Here is a 17,552-nt window from a genome sequence, read left to right on the forward strand (position 1 = left end):
CAGAGAGATCTTCCCTAAAACTTTCAGATGAAGTGCTGCCCTCTATTAGCTGAAGAATCTATGTTTTTACAATTATCGTCTTGTTTTAGACAGCTTTTGTTGTTGTTGCTGCTGTGACTAAAAGACCTGACAAGAACAATGTTACAGGAGGAAAAGTTTATTTGGTGCTCACTGTTTCAGAGGTCTCGGTCTACAGATAGTCATCTCCATTGCTCTGAGCCCCAGGTGAGCAGAACATCATGGCAGAAGAGAAAAAAAGCATCTCAGAACATGGTCAGCAGAAAGCAGAGAGAACTATGCTTATCAGGGACAGAATATATACCCCAAAGGCACATATCCAGTGACAAGCTTCATCTAGCCACACCCTATGTGCCACCCACTTAATCCATTCAAGTGGATTAATGTACTAATTAGGTTAAGTTCTCATAACCCAATCATTTCACCCTTAAACTTTCTTGCATTGTCTCATACCTGAACTTTTGGGGTACATCTCATATCGAAACCATAACCCATCTTTATTGGATTATAACTGCCCTAAGATCAAGGACCTCACCAGCCTGTTCACTGAGATAATCACAAAATAGGATCTGAAAAAACTTAATATTTCTTGCTTTAATTAATAAATAAAAGTAGCATGAACTATTTAGTTACAAGTTAGTGATTTGGTGATAATTTCTAGCCTTGTGGTGGACAGGCTACTGCAGGCTGATACCTATGTCACTTAACTCAGCAATTAGAAAGCACCATCTAATCTAATATAGGCTCACTTTCTCTACCCTATTGAAAATCTGCTTGTTTATTCCTTGGGGTCTCCTCAGACTCCAGCCTCAGCATCTCACTTCTGATCACAGGCCAGATCTGGCCAGGAGGTACCACTCATGCTCAACACTGCTCTCCCATGGTCAACTCTGGCTGTTCCCTAGAGAGTCTCACTAGCTTCCAAGACCTCTCAGGTACTGACCCCCTTTGCTTAACAAGGCCAAATCAGAGAGGAAAGAAAAAAATGACTGTCACTCTCCTGGTCACACTGTTTCTTCATTAAGGTTCCCTTCCATTCAAAAAGAGGTTCCTAAGACACACTCATACACTGCTGGTGGGACTCCAAATTAGTATAACCACTCTGGAAAGCAGAATGGAGATCCCTCCAAAAACCAGGAATAGACTCACCAGATGATCCATCTACCTCACTTTTTGATATTTATCCAAAAGAATAAAGTCAACCACTTCATTGTTTATAGTAGCACAATTCACAGTAGCCAAATTATGGAATCAGCTCAGATGCCCATCAATAAATAGTTGAATGGATTGAGAAAAATGGTACATATACACAATGAAGTTTTACTCCACCATAAAGAAAAAATAAATAATTTTATTTTGCAAAAAAAAAAATGTATGACTTGGAGAACATCATGCTAAGTAAAATAAGTCAAACTCAGAAAATCGAGGGTCAAATGTTTTCTCTAATATGTGGAAGCTAGAGTCAAATAAGGGAAAGAAGGCAGTGTGGGGAAGTAAATATATAGGGAATATATAGGGAAGATCTGTGGAGAAGAAGGAGCTCTAGAGGGAGGGAGAAAGGACAGGAAAGGGGAGGAAACACAGGATGAATTTAACAAAATCACGTTATATGCATATATGAAAATACCACAGGGAATTTCACCTTTATGTATATTTAGAAAACACCAATCAAAAATAAATAAATGAGCAAAAGGAAGATTAATAGAATAGGGAAAGAGAATGGATGGAAAGAAAGCAAGGGAGGGGGGGCAGGAGAGGGAGCAGGTTTGAAATCAGATTCCATGCATGTATGATTTTGTCACACTGAACCCAGCTGCTGTATATAACTATAATGCTCTGATTTTTAAAAATCTCCAAAAAAAAAAGAGGTTTCTAGGCTTGCCCACTTAATGCCCCAAACCCTAGTACTTTCTCTTTTAAAAGTTTATCCCAAAGCCTAGCTGATTAATAAAAATGGGTCTACCCTGATATCTTATTCATTCTGCCATCAACTACTGACTTACTAAAAGCTAGATATTGTCCACAAAGAGAGTCTGTCCCCAACCCAATTCATTCCTCAAATCAGATTTTCCCAAGTTCCCTGAGTTATGATTTTAATCTCCCTATGAAATCCTTACACTCTTTCCTCCTTTCTTTTCCCATTGCCCCACTTCCCTCAACTCTTCCATTCATCCTTTTTCAGTTTTACCCGTCACCTCAATTCTTTCAAGGCAATGGAATATTACTCAGCAATAAGAGAGAATAAAATCATGGCATTTGCAGGTAAATGGATGGAGTTAGAAAAGATAATGCAAAGTAAAGTTAGCCAATCCCAAAAACACAAATGCTGAATGTTTTCTCTGATATAAGGAGGCTGATTCATAGTGGGGTATGGAGGGGGGCGCATGGGAGGAATAGACGAACTCTAGATAGAGCAGAGGGGTGGGAGGGAAAGAGAGGGGTATGGGGTTAGAAATGATGGTGGAATATGATGGACATTATTATCCAAAGTACACATATAAAGACACAAATTGGTGTGAATATACTTTGTATACAACCAGAAATATGAAAAGTTGTGCTGTATTTGTGTAATAAGAATTGTAATGCATTCTGCTATCATACATAAATAAAAATAATAATAATAAAAAGAATACAAATACACACAAAAATAAAGTGCAATCTTTACAAAACCTGGAAAGACCACTAAAGTCTCACTAAGGGACAACATTCAACATACTTAACAACCAGGACTGCATGGTTTTTTGAGTTCCTAGAACACACCAAGTACCTTCCCACCCTAGGGTCCTCAGTCCTGTTGGTTCCTCGGCCTAGAACTCACTTTCTCAACCTCTTCACACCCTCTCACCTTCAGGCTTCTGCACCAGCAACACCTCCTATTAACTTTTATCACAGAATCCTACATTTATATTCTACAAATATTGAAATCATGCAATATTTAATCTCTCCCAAGCACAGTAACAACCTTAAAATCATTTTATTCGTTACTCATTGGTTGCCCTCTCCCATGCAATGCTAGCTCAGAGAGGACAGGGATTTTTTTTTCTGTCTTCTGAATTGTTTTCTCAGTCCACTGTCCCCAGTCTTATGTCTGGTATATGGTAGATGTCAATCAATATTTGCTAAACACAGAAGCAAGTGAGCATTATACACAAGTAACTGAAAATAACTCAAATCTCCAAATAGCACAGTTCTTTATCATCAGTAAGAATCTAAGGATCACCTCAAAAGACTTTTTACCAGCCCCACCCAGCTTCCAGGTTACTAACGTGGTCAATTAGAGCATTTGAGCTAAATTAAAAGTACCAACCAAGACTATTCACTCACTGTGACATTGCAGGAAAGAAGGAAAAGAGGAGAGGAGTGTTGGGTCCCCCATGTTCCATTTCCATACTCCTCACCCTACCGTGGAGTATCATCACCAGGCAAAGGTCAGATGACAGAGGGAGTTGCTTTACTGGCAGTGAGATACCTTCCAAAGAGGCTTTTCTGGCCCTTTTTATGGACCCAGAGGAGAAGGAGTAAGAATAGAAATTTAGTGAAATTTCTTCCTTCTCATCAAATCACGATGCAAACTACTTTGTGTGATCTAAACTATTTTTAGAATATTCCCCACCATTTCGATGCACACATAAATGCTCAGTCACATTTAGTGTCTTCAAAGCCTATTCCAGGGTGTAAGGAATTGGACCTTTCAATTCACAATCCTATCCTTCCCTTCCCCTGATGCAGCCCCCAGGGCCCTCACTAGTAATAATGAACTTATCCAACTGGTCTATATGCAAAATGTGGGTTCACTGCTCCCAGATATACAATATCCCCCACTCCAGCCACCCTCCCTGCAGTTAGCCAGGCACAGGGCCGAACAGCCTTTCCCCTTCCACATACAATATTGGCTTGGCACTTCCTTTCTTTCTCCTCTTTTTCTATTTTTTTTTTCCTTTTATTGTATATATTTGAGGTATAAAACATGATTTTGACCTCATAGTAAAATGATTACTAGTCAAGCAAATTAACAGCTCTTCACAGCATTACCTTTGCATGTGCCCAGGTGTGGCAAAGACATCTGAAATCTCTCTTTGCACATTTCTAGTACACAGTATACAATGTTATTAACTGTAATCCTCATGTTGTACATTAGATCTCTGAACTTATTCATCTGATATAACTACAACTTTGTACCCTTGGTTGACATCCCCATTTGCCCCACTTCTTCATCCCCTGACACTGAACTGATATCCACTCTTTTCTTTTTGACACAGGTCTAGCTGGCCTCAAGCTCTTGATTATCCTACCTCAGTCTCCCAAGTAGCTGGGACCACAGGCACATGTCACCACTCCCAGGTTATTCTGTTTCTGTGGTTTTGACATTTTTAGATTTTACATATATATTCTACAAATATGAAATCATGCAATATTTGTCTTTCTGCATCTGGCTTATTTTATTTAGCATGACATCCTCCAGGCTCAGTCATGTTGTGACAAATGTTAGGATTTCCTTCTTTTTTTTTAAGGCAGAATAATATTGAAGTGTGTGTGTGTGTGTGTGTGTGTGTGTGTGTGTGTGTGTGACAGTTTCCTTACCTTCATTTGTCAATGGATACTTATATTATTTCCATATCTTGGCTATTGTTAATAGTGCTGCAATGAACAGAAGAGCTGACTGTGACGGTTTTTTTGTTAATTTTTCTAACATTAAGATGCTAGATGAGGGCAGAGGGAATGTAGTACATCCAGTGCTGTTGGTCTCCAGGAGCCTTTAAAGGATGACCCTAGCCTAATATCACCTAAATTAACCTTGCAGAACATCATACATCCAGTGGAACCAGAAGGTATTCAGACCACACTCCTCAGATCACACCTAAACAGAGTCCTTACTCTGTGTCAGTCTGATGTGCTGACTCCTAATGTGGGTGATCCCTAAGTATTTGTTCAGCCAAGAGCTCTCCTCCTGTTTATACACCACATTTTGAGTTAACAGATTGCAAAATCTCAAAAAAAAAAAAAAAAAAACAGAGACCCTGGGACCACCCACTGAGCCTCACCTGTTGTCCTCCATCCTCTCTTCTCCCATACATGGATAACACTCACACACCAGTCAATAATACTGCTGGCTAAGTGATTTGAAGCTAAAGAGTTACTATATTAATTATACAGCACTGCCATACAAAGTAGCACAAACTAGAAAAACAGAAAGTTATTGTCTCACAGTTCTAGAGACAAGAAGTCTGGAATCAACATGCCAAGGAGAGCCATTCTCCTTCTGAAACCTGTTTGGGGAAGGCTCTTCCTTGCCTCTGTCAGCTTCTGGTTGTTCTCCTAGGCACTGGACTTACATCCTGCGTTAGACAACTCTGCTTTGAAATTGAACACATGAGGGCCACTCCTATTTTCCAAAAGACAGCATGTTGAAAGTCAGGTACTTTTTTGAGGGGGGGTGGGGTTGTCAAACACTTCCATTAGGTTGTTTGTTGCTTTGGGAGAAAAATTCTATCCTGTATGTGTTGCCTTTTGAACTTTTCTTCATGAAGTCTCCATGAAGACAGGCTGCCACAGGGAAACAAATGGGAGCAGGAAGAAGTTGGCCCCACACTCAGGGAGCTGATGATCTAAGATGGAAACAGATGTGAAAACGAACAGTTTTAAGGTGATGACTGGAATTAGCAAGGTGACTGAAAGTTTAGCTTGAACTTGAAGGTAGAGTAGCTCACTCAGCTCTGGCAGGTGGTCTAGTGGGTAAGGCAAAATCTCTGCAGTCAGAGAAGCTGGTTTGAATCCCAATTTCACCACACACTAGCTGTGTGGTCTTAAGCACATCAATTAACTTTTCTGTGCTTCAATTTCTTCATCCATAAAATGAGCACACTAAAGTGGCTCATTCGTAAATTCATAAATTGCTTTGACGATTAAGAATTCAATGTGCATAAAGTGGCTTAGGACAATGCCAAGCATGTGTTACATGAAGTTCTTGTCTTAAGCTGGGGAGCAAGACCCTGATTATCAGGCTGCTTCCCCTACTCACCATTCTGCACGCCCCTCATTTGGTACCTTCCTTTACAGTATGTGTGGTATGAGCCACAGCTTGAAAGAAATGGATAAATGGATTTCTTCCCTACCTCTCACAGTTATGGTGCATCAATAATCTCTTAAAATCCATATTTCTCTCTAGTCAGTATTTATCTATTAATTCAACATGTTGTTTATGACCTTGTAGGATGAGGAAACCACTGAGGGAATACAACGTTTGTGACATTGAGAAAATGGGACACATGGAATTCAGTGAACTGACTTTCCCCAGGGCAGTTTCCACTCTGTTACCATGAGGGATCTAATCAGTGTCCTGTGGCTCTTTCTTGCAAAGCAAAAAAGGCTCTCTGCCTCTGTGCAGATGCAGGCCTCCCCCGTCCCCCCTGGCTGGATTTCAACCCCCACCCTCCTCCTAAGTCAGGATGCCCTGTACACAACACAACTTTAGCCAGCTCCATTGATTTTAACCACACAGGTACCATTTAATAAATCGTTTCCTCTCTGGACAAAAGGATGCAGAATGTTGAGCACAAGTGAACTGAGGTTTCATAAATGCCTCAATCATAACTAGAAACAAATTTATGACTTGAGAGAATACTACTGCCACCTAAATTAACATTAAAAATTAAAACCTCCCCCCAAAATGTTACTTTAGTCAATAAAAATATATCCCTACATAAGCAAATAATATCTGAACCACTAATATGAACCAAAGTAATTTACAATGCTATAATCTGAAAGGTTATCAAAGTCTTTGTAACTTATTTGGCCTGCCAAATGTATTCAGTATATATTGTAATGTATTCAAAAGAATTTTACTCAAAATTTTTATTTGACTATTGTAACAACTCATCTTTGTAGTTTACAATTTTAGAAATCTTACCCAAGAAGAATTAACATTTATAAGCATTAAATAAATGTATGAGATAGATATTAATATTAATTCTGTTTTATATATGGGAAACTAAGATTATACAATCAAAAGGAATGAAAAAATGTAAAGAGAGCCTAAGAGATTTGTGGAATGTCATCAAGCAGACCAACATACACATTAGGGGAATCTCAAGAGGAGAGGACAAAGAAAAAGAGAAGAAAAAAATATTTTAAAAAACATCTGAAAACCTGTCAAACAGATGATATAAATCTATCAAGGAAACTCTACAAACACCAAGTAGGATAAACTCAAAGAGATTTATACCAGGACATATTATAATCAAATTGTCAAAAGAAGTAAATACTGAAATTGGCAAAAGAGAAGCAATTCATCACATAATGGGAATCCTCAATTAGATTAATGACCTTTTTCTCATCAGAGACCATGGAGATCAGAAAGCAGTAACAGGACATATTTAAAGCACTGAAGGAAAAAATAAAACTATAAATCAAGAATTTACCCCCACCCCCTGAAGTAACTTAGCAAGGTACTGTCTCTAAATAAAATATTAGAAGGTCTAGGAATGTGGCTCAGTGGTTAAACGCCCATGGGCTCAATCCCTGATACAAAAACAACAACAACAACAAAAACCTCTATTCCCAGTAAAAACTATTCTTCAGATATAAAGTAGAAACCAAGACATTCCCAAGTAAACAAAAACTTGGGAAATTCATTGCTAGTAGCAGTAGACCTGCCTTACAAGAAATGCTAAATGGAGCCTTTTTAGCTGAAGGACACTAGGCAGTACCTCAAAGCCATACAAGAAATAAAGAGCGGGAGTACAGGTAAGTGCATAAGTAAATATAAAAGCCAGTATTATTGTATTATCTGTTTTCTCTTTTTCCCCTATATAACTTAAAAGATAAATATACAAGATGATAAGGATAAATTTCTGTCAACAAAGAAGAACATAGAAAGGCATAATGTGCAATAACACCATAAAGAATAGGCACAGGGCTGTATAGGAACAAAATATTGGATGCTATTGAAGTTAAGTTGGTATCAATTCAAACTGAATTATTATAAATTTAGGGTGCCAATTTTAATCTTCAGAGTAATCATTAAGAAATACCTTTAAAATATTAAAAAAAGGAAATGAAGTTAGAATTAAAACAGTACCATAGAAAAGTCAAAACACAAAAGAGGATAATAATAGAAAAATTGAGTAAACAAAAATAATAAATAAAACATACAGAAAACAATAGCAAAATGATAGAAATCCTTTATTAGTGATGACTTTTTAAATCACCAATTTAAAGGTAGAAATTGGCAGAAGATTTTTTAAATGATCCAAATATTAAGAGACTTGTTTTAGATACTAAGACACAAAAAGGTTGAAGAATAGACAAAGATACTCTCAAAGACAACAGTAATTCAGAGCATAAAGTAAAATATTAAAAAAAAACCTCACTGCTTTAATGCATTTGCCTTTTTTCTAATTTTTTTATTTTTATTTTTAGTGTATTGTAGCTACACATGATAGTAGGGTTTATTGTAGCATATTCACAAATGCATATAACATAGTTTGCTCCATTGCAATCCCCAGTACTGTCCCCTTCCCCCTGCCCTCTCTCCCCCATCCCTTTCCTCTACTCTTGGTTATTTGTGTATTTATTTTAATTGGTACATTGTAGTTATAAAAATTTCTTTCAATTCAAGCATTGAACATTTGTAGTTTCCAACTGTTCATTAACAACTCTAAAGAACTATATACTCCAGTAATCTGTGATTTGCTGAGTTACAAATTTAAACTGCAGGCAATCTGCTGTGTGGAATCCTATTTCTTAGCTGATGTGTAAACTGGGCTCTCCAAGAAAAAATACTTGAGTTTGTTTCCTCCAAGAAACATAAAGGGTCAACAAATATATGAAAAAAATGTTCAAAATCCCTAGCAATTAGGGAAATACAAATCAAAACTACGATGAAATTTTATCTCACTCCAGTCAGAATGGCAGCCATCAAGAATAAAACTGATAATAAATGCTGGAGAGGATATTGGGGGAAAGGAATAATTTTATACTATTTGTGGGATTATAAATCAGTACAACCCTTATGGAAATCAGTATGAAGCTTCCTCAAAAGACTAGAAGTAGAACCACCATATGACCCACTACACCCTTCCTGGTATTTATCCTAAAGAATTACAGTCAATATACTATAGTGATAGATGTGTATTTGAAGCAGCACAATTCACAACAGCCAAATTATGGCACCAACCTGGGTGTTCATCAAGGGATGAATGGATAAGGAAAATGTGGTATACATACACAATGGAGTTTTATTCAGCCATGAAGAAATTATGGGTAAGGCACCATAATAGTGGTGCAAAAAAAAAAAAAAAAGATGGAACATGAGACCATTATGTTAAGTGAAATAAGCCAAACTCAGAATGTCAAGGGTTGTTTGTTTTCTCTTACATGTGGACTCTAGAGAGGAAAAAGGAAAAGACAGGTGGGGGTGAGGGGTGGGGGTGGGGTAAACACTTGAAAAGCAAAGGGAGATCAATAGAATAGAGGAAAGGGACCAAGTAGTGGGAGGAGGAAAGAGAGAAGGGAAATGCAGGGGAGTGCAATTGGCCCCGTTATATTATAGTGTCACGTACTAATATGTAACAACAAATCCTACCATTATGTACAACCACAGCACATCAATTTAAAAATATGGATAAAAAAGCTTGTCTTCTTCATATGTTTTGTATATAAGCTTTCAATGCTAAACTTAGGCTAATTTCCACAAATGTGAAACATATATTAGGAAAATCATTTTTAAAAAGAATTCTTTGCCCTTAAATTTCTGACTGTAGTGATTGATTTGAAATCTTTAAGTAGTTAAGATTAATAATTGTTACAAATATGTCTGTGGACATAGTACAAGCCTTAGATTGCCCAGCCCTTGCTCAACATTTTCACACAGTGAAAGGAAAAAGCCCTTGTTGGAGTTAACAAATGATTTTCTTTCACAATAGCCCTATAAACAGAGCCTTAGTGAAGTTGGCTTTCCTGTTTATGGCCATTAGTCCAAGTTACACAAACACAACCGAAACTGCTCTGTGGCTGACAGCAAGCACACTCGCTCACTGCCATAACTCAGGTGTGTGCATATCTCTGTCAATATCATCCAGGCCAAATACACAGCCCCATATGCAAATCACAGTGTCATAAACAAATGTATAAAGGATGGGTCAAAGTGTCAATGTACAAAATAAAGATCATGTGCTTGGTAAATGTGTGCATTTCATCCCCTACAAGTATAGTGTTTATGCAGAGCTACCTAACTCTAGGTGACATTGTTGACGAGGCCTTCCATTTCAATTTATCATCACCTCTGTCAGATGTCTCACGTATTAGATCCCATAGTTAAGTTACCATTCAAAACTAAAGCCCAAAGTGTACCATATTTCATTTGTAATTGCTTTTCAACAGAATAACATTCATTTGTATATTTTTCACGTTTACTTTTTCCATGAACTTCTTTGACTTACGTTCATTTCCATCATCCCTTCATTCAACATTTTCCGAACACCTGCACTGTTTCAGGCTCATTATAAACACTGGCCGTGCAGTTATGAAGAACACAGAATCCCTAAATCACAGAGCTCTCTGACTCAAAAAACTTAGTGTCTGAGCAGAAATAAATACATAAAACCATTTTAAATAAATCTTGCCTCCAGAGAAACTTCAGTGAATGTTTTGCACACAACAAACAAAATGTAGACTTTTAAAACATCCTACCTGTTGATACAAGCTACCATTCAAGTATCAGCATTGGTGTTATATGTCTTACCAGAGAGAGAGAGAAAGAGATCACTACCACAAAACCAGATTTGGTTCTAAAACATGACCTTCTTCTTTTTTTTTTTTTTTTTTTTACATTTTGTGCAAAATCCTTTTGACCTGGCTATCCCCCAAAATTTATTTTTAGAAAGTTCATAGAAACAGAACTATTTTGGCTAACTCTTCTGTTTCCCATCTTGAGCTGCACATAAGGAGATTGAGGTCAAGCATCACTTAGACACAACCATTAATCATAATCCCTTTTCTCCACCTGTCTCCCTCCTCCTCTCAATTTTCCAAAAGGCAAATCTGTACTAGCTTTTGCCTACTCTGGGCTAGAGTGAGTGTCTAGTAATCCCACCTCTGGAACTCAACTTTCCTATCTTGTCCCCAACATGCTTCTCTTGTGTCAGCCTTACCAAGGCCTCAACTTGTGAAAGCAGAAAGTATAATTCAGCAGGGCCTTTGTTCAACCCTTATTTGCAGAGGGAGAATAAGGTATAATGCCAGACAGCATTTTCTTTCTTCAGGCTACATCCTGCCCTAGAGACATTGTCTGCTGGTTGACCTCAGAAAGCTACCTCCTGCTATATCTAGGAGCTTGAGCCCATATTTAATGACCTACTCTAGAAACCCAAGTAGAACAGCAAATGTGATTTTCATTAGCCTCCAGAACAGTAAAGCTAACCTATGAACAATCAGTGGGAAGAATTAAGGGGGCCCTCCCTGGATAAATCTGGGGAAGTGGAGATAGATGAAGATCTCTATGATGCCTTTCTTCTCTTCACCTCTACTCTGCCCATAATTAGGACAATTTATATAATTTATATATATATATATATATATATATATATATAGAGAGAGAGAGAGAGAGAGAGAGAGAGGTGAAGAGAAGGAAGGCATCAATATATATATATATATATATTGTAGACCTTTGTTTATTTATTTTTATGTGGTGCTGAGTATCGAACCCAGTGCCTCACACATGCTAGGTGAGCACTCTACCACTGAGCCACAACCCCAGCCCACAATTTTTTCCAAAGTTGCCTGTTCCAGGCAATCTAGCACACAGTTGTAAGAAGTAAATACTAAAGCTGGTTCTCATCCTTATTTTACTTGGAAATGGAAAAAAAAAAAAAAAACCTTTTTAACTAGTTTTTTCTAATATGAAACATACAGAATGATTTAGAGGCCCCCACCTGATTCCCAAGTCAGCTAGTCATAAGTTATCAACAGTCCTGAATATCTGAGGGAAAAGGCAGGCCACCAGGCTATCATCTGACCATGACATATCACAGCTTACATGTGCATGGTTAAGTGGACATATGAATTCTGTTCCCCCAAATAGCAGAAAAGTTAGAAACCTATCTTGAAATGGGGAGTAACTGTGGGCTTACCAGTTATCTCATGGCAGAATACTTAAAAGACCTTTTTAACCTTAAGGCAGAGTTATGTGTTTTTTTTTTTTTCCACAAAACTTCAGAATTTGCTGACTTTTGCTGGAATAACAAGTGGCTGCCATCAGTTTACTGCCTGATAGATATTTAAAGAATACTGAAGGCCCTCACTCTGTTCCTTCAAAGTAAAAGTGTTGTTTTAACAAAATGCACAAAAGTAGACACTACTTAAGGAAATGTATGCCTTGGAAAAGGCATTTTGAAAAACAGATGTTTAGAAATGTTTTAATTTTTTGTTACTGAAAAGATAGAACTGCATAACTCTAAAAATACTCGTATTTTTGAAAACAAGGAAACAAACTTCCCTAATATGTTTTAATATTTTCCAAAAAAAAAAAACTTGCAGTGAGTTTTGAACTTATTGTTTAAAACATTAAAACGCAGCACTTTCGCTAGTAGAAAGTACCAATACAACCTGGAAAGAAAATAATTACTAGCCAAATTTCAACTTTTAAAAAAACTTTAGAATAATTGAAGGATAGGGAAAACTATAAGTACAGTGATTTAGGGATCTGGAACAGCAGGAGATCTATGCAGTCACAAAGGGTCTGCACTTATAGGGTCTCTTGTTAGTTTAATGTTCTGCTGTCACCATCTTGAATTTTAAAATAATTTTTAAACAAGGGCTTCACGTATCCATTTTACACAGGACTCCATAAAATAGGTAGCTGGCTCTGGAATACAGTAGTTCAATGCATTTCTTCATTTAAATCTACATATTTTTAAGTGTATTTTTTTCAGTTATGCAACCACTAAAATCAAGTATTAATATAAAATCAACTGACTTGTTGAATCATAAGTGCTAAACTAAACTTGTCAAAAATAATTATATACTTAATTTCATTTGTATATCTATAGTTATCCACATCCCAAAATAATTAGAGAAGGCAAAATTATTCAAGGACTGGTAGAGAAAAACCTAAGGTATTTTCATTATTGTTATTTTACCTACAGTTTCTCTTTTGCATATTTTATAATATATACACTCTATTAAAATGGTAAAAGGGATTTTCTTCAATCATTTTTAATTTCTCTTACTACATATTTTATAATGTGCACAGCATATTAATAGCAAATACATGCATATAATTTATAAATAAATCAATATATATAGAACACTGCATGTTCAACTACTTGTCATTTATGAACATGCACCATCAAAAGAATCTCTAACACACTAGACATGCAATGATAATCCTGCTATTTCCCAGCCCAAGTTCCAAAATGACTCCCTCTTATGGCAACTCCCCGTCCTCAGCAGTCCTACCCAGGACAGGTAGGCGATTTCTGCTTAGCACAGAGGATTTGGAGCCAGGACTGGATTCAAGTGCTGCTGCCCTTGCCCAGGAAGCGAGCACTTTTCTTAGCCTCCTCTCCTGAGCCGCCTCCCAGCAGGTTGGGAGGCTCCTGCGTCAGAGCCTGGCACACCACAAGATGCTCACTAAGCACCAGCTGCACTATCTTTTCAACCAGGTGTTCCCGGCGGAAGTGTGATCTCTGAAGATCTCCTTTGTCCCAATGACTGAATGGTGGCACTTGGGGGGGGGGGGTGGAGCGGGAATGAATCTTTTCAGTGACATCAGAGTGATACTAAGGATTTAACCTGAAAGTTCTCTCTTGAACTACACAACAGAAGGCAACTTCCACCAACGCCTGGTAATAAATTAGGGAAGATGAAGAGCCTGGCAAGAGGCGCGCCCTTGAAGCCTGGAGCTCTCACCGTCTGGCCAAGTGCCACCTGGGTGATGGACAGTCGCTGCATCCCGACAGCGCAGCTTCGGACTTTCTCCTCTACAAGCTGGAACCTGACCACAGCCTTCACTCATCCGCGCGCTTCGCCCATCCCGGCCTCGGGCGGCATGCTGCCAGGGCAATGCTCCCACAGGCTCGCTCCTGCGGCACCATGCCACCTTCCGGGGTCCCTGGCACGTGCGGGGCTGGGGCACACTTCCCGGTCGCATGGGGTCACTAACACGTGTGGGGAAAGTACCCATCCCTTGGTCTGGTGCCTTGCCCCGCGGGGAGGGAGTTGGCGCCCCACACCCCACCCCCGCTCTCTGCGGGACCATACCTGGATGGTGTGGCCTCTGCCCGGGGCGTTGGGGCCCCCAACCAACTTGCAGTAGAGCTCTGGCCGGGGCTGCACTCCGCCGGGTCCCCGTTCCCCGCAGGTAGCAGTGGCCCAAATCTTTGCCGCCTCGGCCAGGTTGAAGTAGGGCGGGTGCAAGCTGAGCTCCTCGGCGGGGTCCCGAGCTGTCGCACTCCGGGCTGGCAGCACCCGCAGCACCAGCACAAGCACAAGCAGCGACCGTGGCGACCGCAGGACTGGCAGCGATGTACAGTCTGGAGCCCGCGCAGCCGCCGCCATCCCGGGGCGCGGGATCTTCCTGCCTGGGCCACCCGCCAAGGGACTCGGTGGCACAGCCGTGCGGGCGGCCGCCACTCTCCGTGCGTATCTCGTGGAGCCTGCAGCGCGAGGAGTCAGAACAGCCCCGGGTGTGGGCGGCGCCGGAGCCGCGCCCCTAGTTCCACGCGCGGAGCTCGGGCGTGGGGGTGGCTTTTCGGCTCTGGAAACTGCACCAGCCCGGGCGGGCACCGGCCTGATCAGGAACTGACAGCGCCCAGCCTGGGGCCAGCAGGCGTAGTCTTTGAGGACGCCAGGCGCGCGGCAAACTTCGCCGGCGGGGAACGGGAGAGGCGTTCCCGGGCTAGTACCCAGGCAGCCCGAGCCGGGGCCCCTGAACGGCCCGACCTTCCCAGCGCCAGGGCAGAAATCAGATCGCTCTCCAGATACTCAGGATCTCTGGCCAAAGCCAGTAAATCTGGCTCCTGACCTAAGAGATTTGCAGGAAGTCGCCACCACCTGCAGAACTTTCATCAAAGACGTTGTCCCCAGACAAGTATTGATCTTCAACAGTGTGCACGTCCAATTCCTGTCACTACAGCCACATACTAGCGGGGATTAAAGAAACTCACCGAATTAGGAGTGGTGGAATGTACACATTTAAAAGATACGAGTTGTGGTTAGCGAGCCAGAAAGGTACCTTAAAGGAAATCCTTTAGATGCCCCATCAGCTCAATTTTTGAGATGTTAAGTGTAAGTTACTGGAGCTGTCACGCTGGACTGAGGACAAAGGGTACTTGCCCAGAGCTGAGGATTGGTCCAGTATGCAGTCCACCTTGCTGAAACTAAGTCCACATAGGTCATCTAAGCAATTAGAGGAGGTGTCATTGCTGTGGGCCAGGACGGACGATCAGGGGACTTGTCCAGAGGAAATAAGACTGGAGCTTTGAAAACAAAGAAGGAAAAAAGAGGGAACCTGTGAAAGGGCTGCTCTGCAAGGCTACAGAACCAGGGATAAAGCAGTACACTTGTTGGGGTGGGGGCTGGGGTTGTGGCTCAAAGGAAGAGCACTTGCCTACAATGCGTGAGGCACTGGGTTCATCCTCAGCACCACATAAAGTAAAATAAAGACATTGTGTCCAACTATTAAAAAAAAAAAAAGGTACACTTGCAAGCTTTTATGGTCTGAGTGTTCCTGTATCCCCCAAAATCCTAATCCCTAACATGATAGTTTTAGGAGGTGAGGACTTTGGGAGGTGATTAGGCCATGAAGGTGGTTCTGGTGAACCGGTGAACCTTACAAAAGAGACTGGAGTTGATGCTGGTTGGCAGCTTCCAGCATCTGAGGACACAGAGAAGATACTGCTATGAACTAGAAAGTGGAACTGTCACCAGACAGGATATCTGCTGGCACCTTGATCTTAAACTGATCAGCCTCCAGAACTATGGGAAGTAAATTTCTGTTGTTTATGGACTATGGAGTATAGGAAATTTTGTTACTGCTGCCCACAGGAACTAATATAAAGGACAAAGACATGACTGGTATATTTATTAAATCCTGTGATATGTTATAGGACAAAATATGTCCATTTAATCTTCCATGTGTTCTCCAAAAAATATGGGGAGAATTGTGAGCATAACATGGAAAGGAAAAGCCATAAAGACCAATAAATTACCTCCATAAAAACTGAAATAAATGTGCATCAAAAAGCTAACTAAATAAAAATGAAAAAACAAAAGAGGGAGAAAATGCATACCATAAATGACATAGGATTAAAGGCTTTAGTACATACACAAAACAAGTACGGAGAAGCTGACCATTTAAGTCTAAAGAGACCTAAATGCAATTCACAGAAAAAGAAACTTTAAAAAACCTAATAAACATATTTGTTTTAAAAAGTTTGAACTTTCTGGAAATTGAAATGCAAGCAAAGCACCAATTAAACTCATATTTTATTTATCAAACTGGTAAAGATTTTTAAAAACTGATGGTTGAAAAGAATCCATGGATTCAAATGTCACACACTGGTAAAAGTAAAACCTATCAGCTTTTAGAAGGACAATGTTTGCTGTGCTTAGCAAATGACTCCAATAGGCATATATTTTCCCTAACATTTCCACTTGTAGAGATTTATATCCAGGAAATAATTGGGGCTATTATCAAAGATTCAATGGCAAGTATTTGTCAGAGTTGTTTATACTTTTTTTTTAAGTTTAAGGGTAAATGTTTTAAAATAAGGAATTTAGGTAAATGTTTAATAATAAGGAATTTAGGTAAATGTTTAATAATAAGGAATTGGTAAATGATGGTACATCCACATGGTGAAACATTACAAAACCATAAAATAATCTTATAAAAGCATATATATCAATATAAACACACATACATACATATATAATCTTTTTTGCACATATGTAGATATATAATCTTTTTTGCATAGTATTGGGGATCAAAACCAGAGCCTCACATATGCTAGGCAAATGCTCTTACCACTGAGATACACACCTAACCCCCATAGAAGTATATTTTTTGACATAGAAAAATGTTCAAAATATTTTAACAGAATATATATACAAAAATATACGTACAAAAATCAAATGTATTTCTAGACACTAACAATGAACACTCCAAAAAATAAAATTAAGAAAACAATTACATATATAAAAAATAAAAAAGAATAAAAGTGTTAAAAATAAATTTAACCAAAAAAATGGTAATATTTGTAAAATAAAAACTACAAACATCTTTGAGAGATACTTTAAAAGACCAAAATACAGATGTCCCTTGACTTACAATGGAGTTACATCCTGATAAACTCATCATAAGTTGAAAATATCTTAAGTCAAAAATGCATTCATTTTCAATATCAGAGCAAACACGAAACACCAAGAAGCCGAATTCCAGCTCCCGGAACTGAGCCCGCGGGGACTGCTTCTTGGAGCTTACACTTATAGGAGCTTACACCGAGCACAGAGCGGCCGAGTTCCGGCTCCCGGAACCG

General features: G+C 39.4%; 1 protein-coding gene across 2 annotated transcripts in view; it reads right to left on the bottom strand.

Annotated features, from left to right (window-relative positions):
• Lama3 (laminin subunit alpha 3) overlaps window positions 1-14,942 on the bottom strand; it is a 231,647-nt gene extending 216,705 nt beyond the window's left edge. The window contains exon 1 of one of the 2 annotated variants that reach the window (XM_046433650.2): window positions 14,278-14,942. In XM_046433650.2, the coding sequence (XP_046289606.1) occupies window positions 14,278-14,574 (297 nt within the window). In that variant the 5' untranslated portion in view covers window positions 14,575-14,942. The remainder of the gene's footprint in view (window positions 1-14,277) is intronic. The other variant, XM_046433639.2, reaches the window with a different exon arrangement.
• Between the last annotated feature and the right edge of the window lie 2,610 nt (window positions 14,943-17,552).

This window comes from Marmota monax, unplaced genomic scaffold (assembly GCF_021218885.2).
Source record: "Marmota monax isolate L192 unplaced genomic scaffold, Marmota_monax_Labrador192_F-V1.1 WCK01_AAM20220418_F8-fsc00126, whole genome shotgun sequence".
Lineage (NCBI taxonomy): Eukaryota > Metazoa > Chordata > Mammalia > Rodentia > Sciuridae > Marmota > Marmota monax.